At 24.3% G+C, this 18,540-nt stretch overlaps 2 protein-coding genes across 2 annotated transcripts; both read left to right on the forward strand.

Annotated features, from left to right (window-relative positions):
• Positions 1-61: 61 nt before the first annotated feature.
• ATPsynbeta (ATP synthase, beta subunit) lies at positions 62-2,778 on the forward strand. The gene is made up of 7 exons (XM_011505003.1): positions 62-271; positions 949-1,158; positions 1,242-1,505; positions 1,590-1,933; positions 1,994-2,219; positions 2,283-2,512; positions 2,586-2,778. The coding sequence occupies exons 1-7, from the start codon at positions 163-165 to the stop codon at positions 2,757-2,759; spliced, it is 1,557 nt and encodes a 518-aa protein (XP_011503305.1). The 5' UTR covers positions 62-162; the 3' UTR covers positions 2,760-2,778.
• An 8,258-nt stretch (positions 2,779-11,036) lies between these two features.
• On the forward strand, positions 11,037-16,818 carry LOC105366558 (activating signal cointegrator 1 complex subunit 2; the record flags this gene model as incomplete). The annotated part of the gene is made up of 13 exons (XM_011505050.1): positions 11,037-11,075; positions 11,168-11,245; positions 11,325-11,485; positions 11,554-11,938; positions 12,011-12,231; positions 12,308-12,485; positions 12,584-12,702; positions 13,550-13,646; positions 13,746-13,904; positions 15,980-16,102; positions 16,205-16,326; positions 16,479-16,680; positions 16,750-16,818. Coding segments are annotated over exons 1-13 (1,953 nt in total), but the record flags the coding sequence as incomplete, so codon positions are not given.
• Between the last annotated feature and the right edge of the window lie 1,722 nt (positions 16,819-18,540).

The following is an 18,540-nucleotide window of genomic DNA, read 5'->3' on the forward strand; positions in this document are numbered from 1 at the left end:
TTATAATGCGTTTAAAATAGTTTCTGTTGTATGATACATGTAGTATTGTTGAGTCAGATTTATATACTTGCATCAGACGATCCATTAAATACCGTACTATTTAAAGTTCATCTCTCAGTCATACGTTTGCTGTAAGACGTAATTCATTTTCACCTAATCGTCATGATGTTAAGCGCTATGTCGAAAACTGCTATTGGAATTATAAGAACTGTAAAACCAACGTTATTTCAACAAGAGTTTACAAAAATTGTTGGAACATTACCTACCTTCAGTAAGTTATTTAGGTTTTAGTAGTTTAAACGCTTTAAATCCTTAACTATAGGTACCGGTAGGAATCGATTCCATATTCTTGTCGAATTACGCTATTTTTTGTTTTTGTGTTTTTGTAAAGTATTTTTAACTCATGAAAAAATTATTTTCTATTATTTTAAAGTTTTAAATCAATTTCATAATTTACTTTTCCTCTTGCTTTACATAAAAATGTCATGCAAACTCGTCTTGTTATGTAATACATTATTTGGTTGAGTGTGCAGATGAAATATGATTACAATTTTAAAGTCATCTAAATCAGAATTTGAATAATTTTTTGGAATTTTGTTAAAATTGCAAAATTCTTTCATTATATCATAACATTTTTCTAATGAACTTAAGGACCATAGAACAAATCATTTAATTAATTTGTAATTAGCTATTATTGAAATTTTTCATTCTTGTTTTATTTAAATTAAATATGGTTAAATGAGCATGGATTAATTTAAAGTTTTATCGTTACATATCCTTTACTCATCCATAAAGATATTTTAATAGTAAATATTCCTTATATAATTCTGGGATGGTTGTCTATTATCTAATATATATTTTGTTGATATCAATTATAATATGTAAATAAATTTTTAGACTTTTAATAAAGAAATTCATGGTATTGGAAATTATACATTTTAAATTTAGATCGAGAATATGCAACTAAATCAGCAACAGTAACTAAAGGTGCTCAAGGAAAAGTTGTAGCTGTTATCGGTGCTGTTGTTGATGTGCAATTTGATGATGAATTACCCCCTATTCTTAATGCTTTGGAGGTTCAAAATCGTACACCTAGACTAGTCTTGGAAGTTGCTCAACATTTAGGAGAAAACACTGTTCGTACAATTGCTATGGATGGTAAACTTATTCAAATAATTGCTTGAAATAAATTTACATCTTAAATGGAATAAGCAATACATTGTTATGTAATTGCTAATTAGGTACAGAAGGACTTGTACGTGGCCAAAATGTTTTGGATAGTGGATATCCTATTCGTATTCCTGTGGGAGCTGAAACTTTAGGTCGAATAATCAATGTCATTGGTGAACCTATTGATGAACGTGGTCCTATTCCAACTAATAAACTTGCTCCTATTCATGCTGATGCTCCAGAGTTTGTAGAGATGTCAGTTGAACAAGAGATTTTAGTAACTGGAATAAAGGTTGTGGATCTGTTGGCTCCTTATGCCAAGGGTGGTAAAATTGGTCAGTATGATTGTATTTATACTATTATTTTTACTCTATTTTCATATCGATTTTCAAAAAAAAGTAATTTATCTAATGAAATAGGCTTATTTGGTGGTGCTGGTGTTGGTAAAACCGTACTTATTATGGAGTTGATTAACAATGTTGCCAAAGCTCATGGTGGTTACTCTGTATTTGCTGGTGTTGGTGAACGAACTCGTGAAGGCAATGATCTGTATCAGGAAATGATTGAATCTGGTGTAATTTCTCTTAAAGATAAAACATCTAAGGTGTCACTTGTATATGGCCAAATGAATGAACCCCCAGGTGCTCGTGCACGAGTTGCTCTGACTGGTTTAACTGTTGCTGAATACTTCCGTGATCAAGAAGGACAGGACGTGTTACTTTTTATCGACAATATTTTCAGGTTCACTCAAGCTGGTTCTGAGGTATTAAAATATTATAGAATTATTTTTAATTTTATAAATTATTTTTAAATTGTTTGTTAGGTATCAGCCTTATTAGGGCGTATACCATCTGCTGTGGGTTATCAACCAACTTTAGCAACTGACATGGGGACCATGCAAGAAAGAATTACAACAACAACAAAAGGATCCATTACTTCTGTTCAGGCCATATACGTACCTGCTGATGATTTGACTGATCCTGCACCTGCCACCACATTTGCTCACTTAGATGCAACCACTGTTTTGTCGCGTGCTATTGCTGAGCTTGGTAATCATAATTTATCATCACAATGTTGTATAAAATAAAATTTATTACATATCTTATAAATAGGCATTTATCCCGCCGTTGATCCTCTCGATTCAACTTCCCGTATTATGGATCCAAACATAATTGGTGCTGAGCATTATAATATTGCTCGTGGTGTGCAGAAAATCTTACAAGATTACAAATCGTTGCAAGATATTATTGCTATTTTAGGTATGGATGAACTATCTGAAGAAGACAAGCTTACTGTTGCACGTGCACGTAAAATTCAAAGATTCTTATCTCAGCCATTCCAAGTATATTTCAATTTTTAAAACTCTTTATTAAATCAAACTACATTCTGATTAAATATTTAATATTATTTATTAGGTTGCTGAAGTATTTACTGGTCATGCAGGTAAATTAGTACCACTTGCAGAAACAATCAAAGGATTTCAGAAAATTTTGAATGGTGAATTAGATCATTTACCTGAAGTTGCATTTTATATGGTTGGTCCAATTGAAGAAGTAGTAGCCAAAGCAGAATTTTTGGCTAACTCATAAATTTTATTATTAAAAGTTAGTTTAATGAGTTTTCTGAATGAGATTATTTTAACAAATATGTCATCTATCATTTATTCATATAAAATATCATTCAAAATATGTACATCGATAATTCAATTTATTATTGAAATATAAACACTATATATAATGAAAAAATGTGTATTAAACAGCACTACTTTTTCATTGCTTTATTAATATACTATGAAAGGGTATATATTAAATAAAATTTAATAAAATTTTTTTCAAAAATATATTTGTATTGAGAAATGTCTATTATTTTGTCTAATTTCTTATAAAAATAACTTATAATAAATAATTAATCAAAATACATCCATATTATTTACTATTTTAAAATACCTTTTTTTTAAATACAAACTTCTATAATTTTTCATTGAATAGTTAAAAAAATTTAAAGGAATATTTAATTTTAAGTAATACTAATTTTTCGTAAGATTTACATTAACGACGATCTAGTTTTTGTATTTACATTCCATCAATCATTGGTTTTTCTATGTTATATGCTTGTACCAACGCCTGTAATAATATGAATTTAGAACCAATATTTAAAATTGTTTATATATTTAATAACTTACTCTCCATTGACTCATATTCAAAGTTAGAACATTTTGGATATTTTTTTTATTTTTATTTTCTTTTGAGTTTGTTAATCCATTTTTACTAATTTTTTGTAATTGTGGAACTCCACTAGCATCTATCAATATTTTATACTTTAATAAACAATATAATTCTATATAAAATGATTTGTTTTTTACCTGTTGTAAATTGAATAATACCATCTCGAATTAAAAAAGAAACATGTAATACATTTTCAACAGTTTTTCCAAAATCAGTAGGATGAAGTACTAATGTAAAAAAATCTAATGGTTTCTTATTCTGTTTTTGATAATGTCCAAGAATTTTTATTATTTCCACTACAGTTTGTTCTACACTATTTTCAATTTTGTTGAATAATATATTTTCTGGTCTTTTAATAAAAGCTTGAGATTCTTTAATAATTATACGTCTTACAATTTCTTTCCGTGGAATTAATTGAAGAGTACCTAAAAGTAAATATGCAAATAATTTTAATAAATTTTCATATAAAATTCATTCATTTTGTTATACCTAATATGATTGAAAATGTGGCAGTTTGTTTGAAATATGATAATATTTCACTTCCTATAAGAGACCAATCATGTCTATTATCCAATATAGTATCAGGTACAGTATATAAAAAATTTTTCTAAAAATGAAAATTGAAAATTGAATATATTTTATTGAAAATTTTTTAATTTACATAAATAAAAAATATATTTACTATTTTTTCAGAAAATTCAAGAAAATTATAACAGCTAATATTTTTGGATAATGAAAAAGTACATTTTTTTAATACATTAGATGAAATTGTCATTATTTCAGAATCTAAAAGTACTTCACTTTGATCTTTTACTTAAAAATAAATTTTTGAATAAATATTTTGTATATCATTTAATATAGAAAAAATATTATATAAAGTATCTTTACTATTATTTTTACTATTTGCTTCTTGATTTATTGCATCAGCTTTATTAATTATACGCTCTAAATTTCCTATAGTTTTATTATTTACATTGTTCTCTATGAATAAAAATATTTATAAATAAAAAATTAATTATAAAATACATAAACTAAAAACGATAAATTTAATAATTATACTTACGCAAAGATTGTGCATTCATATAAACATTTCTTAAAATTTTTTTTCTAATTTGTGGAGATCTATATATATTCTCTAAAGTCATATTTGAATCTTTTGACGATGAAGAATTAAACTGTATCAAAGACATTTTAAAGGCTGTAAAATAATACGAAATTCAGTAAATTATTTACAACTTATTAAATTATTACTTATTAAACTTATTAAAGTAAATTTTCATTCATACAATATTTTTATATTTAAATGCCTGTATTTTATACAGATAAAAAAGATAATTATATAATACAAAATAGATATAAAAAAATCTACAAAAGATGTAGTAGCTGGTAACAGTAGGATTTACTAAAAATGAGAACCCACCTTAAGTTGGAATTTAATTTAGAAAAAGTAACTAGATTTTAGGAATTTATGTACTTTATATTATTTAATAAAATATCAAATTTTACAATGTAATTGAATATATTTTTAAACAAGTTAATATATATATATATATATATATATATTAATGTTTGTTAACTATTTTTTATAAAAAATATTAATATTATAAATTTTGTGAATTGAGAATAAATTTTGGAGTTAAAGATTCCTAATTATATACTATTAATACATTTTCTTTTATTATTTTAGCATATATTATTATTTATATATAATTATCAATCTATTGTCCAATGATTTTATTGAACTGTATGAAATCATATATTACACTACAAATACCAATTTTGGTGTAAAGTTTTATTCCTAATTAATATTCCTTCAAATCCGTTCCTTTGTAATCATAACAAATATGAAAATAGTAAACAAAGGTAATGATTTTTTAAATATTATTATTTTTCATTATTCAAAAATTTAATCAGTGGTTTTATTAAATACAGATATGTAAAAAATATATTTAGAACTGTAATTTCATTGAATGATACATTGTAATAAGAACATAAGCGAATGTTTTTAAAGGGTCTTTTTTTCTTTGGGGAAAAATGACAAATGCTGTGTATTTGCTGCAAATAAAAGGCTTAATTATGAAAAAGCTAAATTTTACTAAAGGTATAGTTAATTTTTCAAGGGATTTATGTGAATATTATTAATATTATTAAATTTATAGTATATTGTTTAAAATAATTAAAATAACTATTAATATTCAACAAAAATTTAATGTAATTCAATTATTTTATAATATAATATATTATATTAAATGCACTACATAAACTATAATTTTTATATACAGATAAATTTAATTATTTTATGCTTGCGTAGAATTCCATTATCCGTTGTCATATGACCAAGAGGATTAGATTAGACTATAACTACCAGTTGCCGGGTGAGGGAAAGAAATGCGGGCATGTGGAAGGGATAGCGCATTTATTCAATAATTACATGTATTTGCTTATCGTGCTGTTTATTGCCTTTTTTTTATAAACTACACAATAATAATGATTCTAAGATGACGTTGAGAATCGGTGAGATCTTGTAGTTCGGTGGTGGTTGCCACGTGGCGTTAGCATGCACTACATAGAGGTAGGAGGTCGTAAATCTCCGGATCCTTTTGACATAGTGTGCTTGGTGGTAAATTTTTATACTGATAGTAAGAGATTGTAAATCTCTGGTACTTTTTCGTGTAATGTCACGTGATGGTAACGTATTGAGTTCTCAATGGAGAGACTGTGTTGGCTGCACACTTCGAGAGAGGTGCCTTTTTTGGCTTGGTACTTGTCGTTCAATTAGATAGGTGCCTTTTTTGTTTGGTGCTTGTCGTATAATTAGAGAGGTGCCTTGTTGGCTTGTGATAGGTGTACAATTATTAATAGGTCTTTGATTGTGTTTTTACTTACAGCGATTCAGTTTCCTTGCTGGATCCTGCGAATGGGTACCTAGAAATTGCGCTTCTTGTAGTCGTGTCCGTTCTCGTGATGCAATCAGCACTCTTGACTGCTTTAAATTATTGCACACTTGAGACTTGAAAGGGTATTGAATATAATGGCTTCACTGCATTAGCGTAACTGAGTACCTAGTTTTTATCTGTAAAGTTAGACTGAATGATATATGTAAAATAAGTGCAACTGAGTGACTGGTGTATGGCAGAAAGCACTAGCTGAATAGCGTAATGACTGATAACTGATTGACTGAATAATTTATAATGAGCCTGCAAGCCTGTTGAATACGTACACGGAATTGAACAAATCGTGATCAGTGTCAAGGCGTCTTCATTGAGAGAGAGGCTGGACGCGAGCTTACTTTAAATATTCGCGCGGCAGCTTATTTAGCTGGCAACAATACATAGGTGCTGCCGCCGAAAGTGTTGCTTGACGTCAGAGACTAAAGCTTTAGAATATTCGAGAACTCCAAGAAAGTAAGGCTCTACAAATTTGGTAGAATTTAAAATGACGTTGCTAAGCAGAAATATTGTAGGACACTGGAAAATAAGGCATAGAATATTCGAGAATTCCCGAAATCAATGTGTTCGGAATTGAAGCAGTTGAAAACGGAATTCAATAGTGGAATTCAAGTGGATTTAGCGAATTCGGGAAATTTCCTACGCCGAAAACTCGAATATACGATTATATTTCTGAATAGCAATGCCGATGAACCTTCCAAGGCTATATCCTACTGACGTCACGACAAATTTTGGTATAGCAACAGGCACCGGTGTGCTGCCGGCGTCGCAAGCTTCTACGAGAATATTTAAGAGCAGCGCGTCGTGCCCAGTGCACTGTGATAGTAACAATTACGAAGTCACCACAACGGGCTCACTATTCTATCTTCAGGCATACAACCTACAGTTATCACTCTCTGTAGCTATGCAAGTACTTAATCATCAAGTAATAAGTAATCTAACAAACCAATAGTGATGCCAAAACTATCAGAATCCGTTAAACTTATATTCAAGAAATGCTAGTGCAAACATAAACTAAGAGTGAAAATAACAAAACTATAACTACAACATACATCAACGGAGCACACCGGCGGCTAAAGTAGCATTAACTCATTCGATCCTTTAGTGCGCGCCGGCTACAACAGCGACACTTCTCATGAAAGGAAGGATTCACGCCTCACACTACTGAAATTGCACACACTCTCATCAGCACGTAAAACAATTGAAGAAACCTCATACATAAGTCACTCATACTCTCCATTCATACACTTCTATACCATTAACTATTATTATATTATTGTATTTAATAAAGGAAAGACCAAGATATACTGTGTGTAGAATTGAATCATTGCATTTGCCTCCTCCACTTGCCAGCAACACCTCCACCCAACATCACCGGGAGGTTTTTTTTTATTTTATATCCCAGACACAATGTTTACAAATACAAGAGTTAGAAGGCTAATACTTCTCCCAATGTTCAAATACCTGGAAAATGCTCCAATTCCGAACAATGCTAAATTCCTCTATATTTCATGAAATTAATTTTTCTACTTATATTTAAGAATTTTATTAAATAAATACTTAACTAGAAACCTAATTGGCTTAGTAAAATTGTTGAAAGGAAATTCATTAAAATTATTTTTCATCATTATTTTGAAAAACATGAAGAAAATGACAATTATTGTAAGAAAATGACCACTTATTAATATTGCTGCTTATTTAGTTGATGGGAACCGTGTATTAGTGATCCGTAAGAACGTGTGTAATAGCGTAGTTTACGTGTGTGGAGTCGATCTCTGTTGCACTAATGGTACGTAAGAACATGTGAAATAGCGTGGCTTACGTGTGTTGAGGTCGATCTCTGTCGCAGCGTTGGTAGGCCGAGTGAGCTTGGCTTCCGTTGACTGTAGTCGATCTCTTCAGCGTTGGTGGGCCGAGTGAGTTGGCTTCCGTTGGGCTGGAGTCGTTCTGTGCAGTGTTGGATGGCCGAGACTAGCTTGGCTTACGTTGAGCTGGGTTCGATCTGTAGGACGGCGATCCGATCTTGATGAATGCTTGATTGAACTAGTAAGAGGGCGAGAGCGTCAAGCGCGGCTCCTTAAATATTCTCGGACCAACTCGATGCGCCGACAACGCATCGGTGGCAGTTACTATGCCGTATTTTTCGTGACGTCAATAGGGCATAGCTTTGCAGGATTCACGTGTTAATACTTCTCGGAATTATGGTCGTACATTCGACTATTTTGTGTAGTGAGGCCTTTCGAGTTCGCAAAATTGTTTATGACTCGGCGCAAGTTTTTCTTACTAAACATAGGTGACTTTACCTCTCCCATTTTGTTTACCGCATAAAATTGCTGCAATCCGTAACATACATAATTAAACAATATTATATGAATATATGTATTTTATAATGTTTTCCATGTTATCAATGTTGTAGTTACCTTTTTTATAATTTTTATTAAACTATTAGCTTCATAAATTCTACTTTTCCTTACTGAAATCGTTGGCTTCTTAAAAATATATGACTTTCTTTGATCAGCGTACTTATTAATATATTGGATAAATTATAATATACTACCAAGCTGTATAATCAGGTATTGCTTAAACTAGTAGTTTAAATTTTTTAATATATAAAGTGAAGTAAAATACTTACATTTAGCTATATTTCTTATTATTCATCACTACTTTACATGTATTTTGAAAACTTAAAAAATTTATAATCCTGCTATCAATGATTCTGTTAGAAGTTACATAGTAAATTTTTTTACAAATTTAACTTAAAAATTGAATAATACCATAATTACAATTAATTGAATATTTATTGAAAAATGATAATTTCTTCATCGTTATCAAATAAAATAAAAATTAGTAAGAATTAATAATTAATTTGACTCTAAAATTTTTAGATAATACTTTAATATAGTAAATTGTGTTATTTTATAATAATAAAATTAAAAAATTACCTACTCTTTTTTTAATTATATATTTATATATTACCAGTATTAAAGAATCAAATTATTAGTATTAAATATTACTAGCTATATTAAAAACATAAATATACAAAGTAAAAATATTGCAAACATAAGAACCTATACTATAGAATAGCTAGTAATATCAAAATCCAGTGGAAATCGGGAAAATAACATCACAATTGGGAGTTGACTTATTCGATAGAAAATTAATAAACTTCATATTTCAACTTTCAAGAAATTTTAAAATACGATATTCGATATTAGTAATACTAATTTTATAATAAAATAATTGTATTTAGTTAAAATTTTAATACGTACATAAAGAGTGAGTTAATTGAATCATAAAGTTATATTAATAATAATAAATAAGCTATATTAAAATGATAAAGACAATGTACTGATTATGTATGGTATCTAAAAAATAATATAGTTCTGTATTCTTTGAAAAGGTATTGTTATTAAAATTTATTTAATAACAAATTATATTTTAATTACATTAATTACAATATAGATGAATAATTCCTTACGTAATACTATATAAGAAATATATTTTTATAATATTTAAAAATATTTATTAAATAAATATATTTATATAAATTATGAAATTAAAAAAAATATATAATATTGCAAATTTACATAGATACAAACATAAATTATATTATATTAATAAATTAAACTGTTTTATATATTATATAAAACTATATATATATTATATTATATATATAGTACTATATTATATTATATTATATTAACTATATTATATTATATTAATAAATTAAACTATTACTAATTTTTCAATTACCTTAAACTATATTAATTATTTTAGATTATTTTTGTTATACAAGAATGTAACTAAAAATTTATGTTTTTATTATTTACGTTATAAATTTTATTTTACACTTTTAAACTATTAAATTTAAAAAATTGTATATATATATAATTTCATGTTTCAATCAATCCCAATTAAGATTAATAAATTCTCTGTAAAACGGAACATTCTTTGTTGAATACCCTATATATTTAAAATAGGGAATTTGTATAGAGAAATTGTAAGTTTTTACAAGGAGTAATGTGTATTGTATATGCCTTACGTAATATAGCACTTTTCCCATTCATGATTTTGAAAACTCGTCGCATAGTTTTGTTCAAAATCTGCTAAATTATCATATTTATAATAATAATCAAAGAATCTAAGTAATGAGTATTTTTTAAGCATACGGATTGAAAATTTAAGTTTTTTAGTTCTCTCGAATATATGCACTTTAAATATAGGCTTACAATGTTACAAACAAGTATCATTTATAGATTTGTACATTAGTAAAATATACATAAACCGTTTTTTCAATTTAAGGATAGTAATGGACAATTTACTTATATGTATATCTAAATATTTTTTAGATATTTGCTGATTAATTTATAGTTCATTTTTATAGTTTTTTTTTAATATTAAAATTATTAATATTTATATTTGTAATTAAATATATTATATAAAGTATCTTATACCTAATTGAAAGTCAATAAGTTTATCTTTCTTTTCAACTATATAATCTCTAAAATCATACTCTGTATTCCTTAGTTAATTTCTATTATTTTTATCTATATTTTTAATATGTATAATTTTACCATTGTATTATTATTGTATGATTATTGTATAAAAATTTAATAGATTAGATTATTACGAGTAAAAAAATTTACATGAATACATTTTTGTTGTTTGCTGTTTTCAAAATACAACTTGTACCATGAATGATATATTATTTAGGAAATTTAATATATTTCAGGTAAAACAATATTATCTTCTTTTTAGACATAATTTTAATATTGGTATATTTTGAATTTGGTCGTATAAAAACTTATATAAAATTTATTTTAGAATCCAGAAAATAAACCATTAGAAGATTTAAAACTTGAAATTCAAATTAATGGAATTATTAAAAGAATTCCAGCATTAGTAAGTCTTGATATAAATAAAATTATTGTCTTTAATATTTATTTATTAATCCTAAGTATAACTTATGTTCTTGTTATAGGATAAATATTGGGTTGAAAAAAAATACTTTTTAAATTATGAAACACCAAATTTAATAGATTCAAATGGAAAAGATATTATTGGAGCCAAAGAACAATGGTTTGAACTTACTAGTTTTATTTTAAATGATTTAATTTGGTTACGTTATTTACCTTTCTATAAGTAAGATATTGACTATTAAAATTATTATTCTAATATAAATAAGATTCTTAATATTTATATATTTTTAGGTTTTGGTCCAATATTATTTTTAACCCATGTATAATGAATTCAATTATTACATTTCTACAAGAGGCACCAAATTTTTATACTTTAGAATATTTTTATAATACATATCATTTAAGGGAACATTTTAATATGATTAGAAAAAATATTCTCATTGTATTTACTAGACTAGTAACAAATAAAGAAAGCCCTACAGAATATATCAATTTGCAAGAGCATGCACAGTTATTATATAATAAGTATATATTTACTGTACCAATTTTAATGGAGTTATGTCAACAATATGGACGTGATAATAGAAGAATTGTAGAAAAAATTGTTAATTCTGTATTTGTCTTACAACCATTTTATAAAGCAGATCTTGAAAAGGCTATTATATTTATTATACAAGTAAAGTAGTTATTATACAAAGTCTAATTTATTAATATAATTTTTTTTTTAAATAAATTGTTGATTACGCAGGCATTAACAAAAATTGAGAAAAGATTTGAAGATTGCCCTACTAATCAAAAAGGAAAACCAATTCTTCTTTCTGAAAGAGGTGGAGCAAATGTTGAAATAACTTTCCCTAATCTGGAATACTTAATACTATACTTGCTTGATACAGTATCTACAATCAGTATATTTTTAGATATTTATGATGCTTGTGTGGATAGTTTTAAAGTTGAAGATTTTCCAGCAAAGTAAATACTTATAATTATTTAACTTATATAATAATTTCATAGACATTTTAATAGATTTAATTAATGTTAAATTTAGAATAATATCAATATATAGTAATACAATACCAGAAATTTATAAAAGATTAAATGATCTAGCATCAGTAGATGAAACTGTACAAAAATATGTTGAATTAAAACACAGGCTTGATGTTATAAGGATAGAAATTTTACATATTTATCGAACAATTATTTATAAACAAATAAAAAATATTGGAAATAGGTAATATTAAAGTTAAATTTACATATTATATATTTTAAAAATATTCATATTTTTTATAGAAATTTCATTTCTTCTGAAATTAATGAAATTGTAGAAGATTTTTTATTAAACTTGATGTACATATTATCTGAAAGAAAATTCATAATTGATTATCATAATGTTTATCCTGTTACTGATGATTTTCAAACATTATTGAATCTTTATCCCGATCTGTATCCTTGTTAAAATGCATTTACATCAAATTATTGAATGTACTCTAATAATAAAAATTTGTTAATATTAATTTATTAATAGTTTTATCATATGTATTTTAATTAATTTATTAACATACACTTTATTATAATAATCTGTGAATAAAATTAATAGATCACTTTTGTATTAAATTTCATAATTATATTAAAAATTTATTAACTAGTTGTTTTATGCAAAAATTTGAATCTTAATAATTCCATATATACAAATATTTATTTGAATAAAACTGTTTTATGTATTAAAAATATAACATATATTTTAATATCATTGACTATAAAAATTTTGAAAATAAAAAAATTTGCCATCTTTAATTTACAATATTTAGTTTTAAAGAATCATAAAATATTAAAACAATTTATTTATACATTATGTATATTTTTTTATATTTTATTTAAACTTTGCTCTGCACCGAGTACTTATAGTATTACTATTATTTCAAATACATATAAATAAATGTTTATAAAAAACTGAGTTTACAACTTGGAAATAAAAACAATCCTATATAAAAGTGTATTATTCTTAAAAGATGAATTTAAGTTGATTATATAAGAAAAATGAAAATATTTTTAATTTATTCTGATAAATTTTTAAACCTAAATGGCAGAATGATATAAAATTAGTATAAAGAAAGAAAAAGTAATAGCCCATAAAATAACAGTATAAATAAAAATTTTAAGAATAATTTGTTAATACAATTTATTAATACAAGAAATCATAGAATTAAGTAAAATATATTCTAATTTTTAATTAGAATTAATATAATAAAATTATAAGTATATAATCAATGATTCCTTAAATTTTCATAAGTGATATAATAAAATGTGAATTTATTGTAAATTCTATTTTCTCTTGTTTGGATGAACCAGTTTTTTCTTTAAGATGTACTTCAATTGAAAGAATTCCTGTAAGTAATTTTTTTTAAACATTAATCAACTGGATATTAATAAATATTTACATTTGCTTTTTATATATAATTTAATAAAAATATTTTTTATTTTAGAATGATATGATAAAATCTAATTATGTTCAAAGCAATGACATATTAGAAACAAAAAATAAAACTTCTATTGATAAAACAAATGCCAAATCTGAAGTTGAATTATTATCTCTAATATCCGACATAAAAGATATTTTTTGTAATCTTAGTGAAGGAATGATTCAGGTAAAATAAAATTATTCACAGTACTTACCGGTGATTATTCTTATTTTCTATTAACTTAAATATATTTTAAAATGTCTGTAGTTACTTTTTAGTACTAAATTTTCATAACATAAGTAAATTTTTGTTTTAGTAATTTATAAGTTTTTTAATTCATAGGATTCAATACATCTAGATTCAAATAGAATAAGTTAGTTATAAAATTTATTATCTTTCTATTATACACATTAAAAATAAATGAAAATTAATTTTTCTTTTAATAAAAATGAATGGTTTTTAATTCAAAAACATCTAAAATGTTTGTAATTATTAAAATAGACTATATTTAATTTAATATTGTACAAATTAAACGAATTAGCTGTATATTAATTATGCACATTAGTAAGTTATCATTATGAATTTAGTTAAGTAAAATTTATTATTTAATATAGTCAAATCTTATGTTAAGTGTGTAATCAATAAGTTAAATCATCAAATGCAAATTAATTTATAATAAAGTAACTACAAAAATAATTCATTTGTTCACACTATATATATACAGAAAATTAATTGTATCTTAGCATTAAGCTGGGGATTCAAACTACACATGCAAATTTCATATATAAATATATAAAAATAGGAGGAAAGCATAACAAAAAATATCTATTTCAATGAGTGAACAAAATAAAAAATTTCAATAAAAAACTGATTCTATTTTTTAACACAGTTTATTTTAAGAGAATCTAATTAGCTACTCTCTAAAATTTTAATATATTTCATATACTATCAATGCTTTTAAAATATACATCAATTTTATATATATTTTTATTTGATACATATTTGTTTTTCTTTTAAATTAAGTAAATAAATATTAGTTGCTTGGGACTGAATATGTAAAACTTAATAGATGGTGTAGTAATTTATACTTAAGTTTTTTTATTATTATAATAGTTTCTACTTTATTTTAGAAAGTGCAGTAATTTTTACTTGCTTTTTGAGTTGTTTAATAATTATATATAATATATAATAGTATAATAGTAATTGTAAAGTACTAGATCATTATTATCTGTATCTGTTTTTTCTTAAAATACTGATGAATATTATGTAACAAGTATTGCATAAGTTATATCTGGCAGTTTCCTATTCATTTAGAAATTTTTGGTTATTAAGAACAGTTTCGACACTTTGCAAACTACCTATTAAATTCAGAATAATATATCCATATTTTATTCATTTTTTCACTTACCCTATTATTGACCTATTGCTATTTTTGATTATTATTATAAAAAGTATATGAATGTTCGAATGTTACTTTATTATAATAACTGTACTTTATAATAAACTTTTTACTCTATGAAGTAGGAAATATGACTTATTTTATAAATATATGAATCGGTTTAGATGTTTTGTTAATTTAATACCATTAATATTAATGTTATTGGCTTTTTTTTATTTTTAATTTATTATTATTTATTATTATTTTTAATTATAAAATGTGAGGGCGTGTTAAAAACTTCCATAAGAATTATATGCAAATGGAAACTACAAAAAAATATTGTCAGTATATATTAATAATAGATCAAATTATAAAAAATATAACAAATATCAAAACCAAAGAAGGTTTATAAAAGATATGATACATAATTTAAAGTTTAGAAAAAGTACTGTGTGTGACTTGTTTAAATAGCAACAATTAATAAGCTTATTATTGCCAAAAATTTAATGGTAGTAAAAGTACAATAATATCTAATCATGAATCCTACTGTATGCTTTTAGCGGTATTTCAATTCTACACATGTATTTCAGTGGCTAAATGCAAATGAATAGAATTTTGTGTTTACGCCTATAAAGTATAATTGGTTGATATAACGCTAAAATAAAATAATTGTAAAATAATATAATTTGTTTATGAAATCAATACCTAAGAGTTATGGAATAAACTAATTATTAAATCATCATTTGTGAATTTAGGTACTTAAAAGCTACTTCCCTTACTTCTTTATCTAAGTTGTATATACTGCTAGTGTACATATGTGTAAATCCACAATAAAATGATAATTTACAAATTTTTATAATTCTAAAAATGCTTTAATTTGTAGAAATGTCTTACGTATTATAATTACAATAAAGAGTCAGTTATAAATGCTGTTTTAGAGGATTGTTTACCAGTTGAATTAAAGAGCTTAGATCCTACTCTTCCATATCTTCCATCGGATTCAGAAGTATAATATATACATATATATATATATATATATATATATAAATTTATTTAATAAATATATTTATTTTAATTCATCTCACTTTTACAAATAATATATTTCTAGAAATTAGCACCTACAATTGATTTATCGAACGAAATAGAAAAGTTAAATGTTAGTGAAAATAATCAATTTGACATTATGACTAAAGATGTTACAGATTCTATAAGCATACATAAAGGCAAAAGGTAAAAGTATTAATTTTGATTTCTTTTTTATCAACATTCTTAATTAATTTATCAGAAATAATTTATTATTATTCATTTAATTAAATGTAAATTAGATATTTTTTATAATTTAGTTATTAAATTCAAATTTTATTTAAATTACATTCTTTTAGAAAAGATAAATATGAAAATTTGAATGAGCTATTAAATGAAAAATCTCATATAGCTGAATCGAAAAATATTTATAATAAATATAGTATAGTTACAAGTGAATATGATGATGAATATGATGATACCTATAATGATCAAAATGTTGGTTCAAATATTCAAGATGATATTGTTGAAGTTGATGCCAGACCTTTTATTACGCCTAGAGTATATTTTTCATATAATTTTATTAAACTATGAAATTGTCAAGATTATTTATTATAAATGTATTTTTAGGTATTTAGTACATTCAAAAAAAGAAATTATTCTGAAGGAGTCGAAGAAAATTTTGAGTTTAAAACAGATCAATTATTATTTAAAACTGATAAAAAGCAAATAAGTAAAAAAGGAACAACAGTATTAGAGACTCATTTTCAAAATATTAGTAAGTTATTAGTTTAATTAGATATGTTAGAATTTATTGTACATTTATTATTTTAATCTATTCAATAGGCAATAAAAAAGATCAAGGACAGTCGAACGATAACAAAAACAAAAAGGAGAAGCATAAAACATCAAAAGTTAATCATCGTCCCTGTATTGGATCACAAAGGAAACAATTATGAAATACCTTGATCATGAAAGTTTCTTTATTTTCAAATTTGTTCATTATTAAAGAGGTTTAATATGTAAAATAAAACAAACTTGATATTACTATTAAACTTTATTTAACTATTTACTAATAATATTATAGTGTGATTTTTTGCATTTAATAAAATATTTTATTTTTTCTATAAATTTTTTCTCCAATAACATTTGAAATTATAAAAATATTTCAAATACAAAATTAATACTTTTTATATTTTATAAATCAAAATGCAAATATATTTGATATACAATTTAAAAAAATTTCCTAACCTTTACAAATTTTTAAAGACAATAACATTTTACAGCTTCTAATAGAAATATTAAAAATGGAAATAGTTTTTAATATCAAAATTATTGTACAAAACAAAAAGCTCAGTAAATCAAATACTGAGAAATATAATAACTAATTTTCAATATACATAAACAAAAATAATTATAGTACTAATTAAATATCTAAACAAATAAACAATTTTAATTTATATAAAATAATTATGAATAGATTATTTCTACAATATTTATAATTCTATAAAAATGTAGTGGTTAATGAACAAGCACAGAAGTTAAAAATTGGAATTATTTAACCAACAAAAATATAAACAAAATTTTAAAATAATTGAAAAAAAAACTTAGATCTTTCATTTAACTACTCTATTGTACTAAAGAATACAAATGAAAAATATTAATAAATTGAATTTATTTCAATATAAAAATACTATTTTACTTGTTAAATATAATTGCAATTCAACAATTATATTTGAATTAATATTTCTAAAATATATTTATTAATTAAAATTAAATTAAGATAACATTTATTTATTAGTTTCAAGTATTTATTCCATATTTTTTTATTTAACTATTAAAAGTTCTCGATATTATTATAATTTGATTTTCATATTGAACATGTTAAAAAGAACGAATAAAATTAGACTGGATTCTTTTCGAAGCGCATCATTTACGTTTTATTTCGATGTTTAATACGTATATTTATGACGACGATATATCACAATAAAATGCTGTGTAGTATACATTTAGTATACATTTTGATTGCCAATTGAAAATAGTAGATAGTGCTTTATGCAGTTAGATTATTTTTAAATCGATTACAAATTTTAATAAGTGAATGCATTTTTCAGAATGTATAAGTCAGTAGAATTGTCTATAGAACATCCAAAAGTTAGATTTAATAAATCTTTGGAAAGTGTCGTTACAAAGAAAAATGTAGAAGTCAATAATAGCAATAGTAAAGAAAAGGTAAAAATTAAAAGTAGCTTCCCTATAAAATTTCCAATCAAAATTTTAAAAAATAGTATTTTAATAACAAACCAACAAGATATAAATAATGATTCTAAAATTATTAAACAGAGCGAACATGAAGAAAAACGTATATACAATATTGATAAAAGAAATTTTAATAATGCTACATCTATTATGCCCTCTATA

This window comes from Ceratosolen solmsi, unplaced genomic scaffold, assembly GCF_000503995.2.
Source record: "Ceratosolen solmsi marchali unplaced genomic scaffold, CerSol_1.0 scaffold49, whole genome shotgun sequence".
Classification (NCBI taxonomy): domain Eukaryota; kingdom Metazoa; phylum Arthropoda; class Insecta; order Hymenoptera; family Agaonidae; genus Ceratosolen; species Ceratosolen solmsi.

Excerpts from the sequence above, each read along its gene's own strand:
- ATPsynbeta (XM_011505003.1), top strand. The coding sequence starts at position 163 with ATGATGTTAAGCGCTATGTCGAAAACTGCTATTGGAATTATAAGAACT. Across the intron at positions 272-948 it reads TGGAACATTACCTACCTTCA|ATCGAGAATATGCAACTAAA; the intron begins GTAAGTTATTTA and ends TTTTAAATTTAG. Across the intron at positions 1,934-1,993 it reads TCACTCAAGCTGGTTCTGAG|GTATCAGCCTTATTAGGGCG; the intron begins GTATTAAAATAT and ends ATTGTTTGTTAG.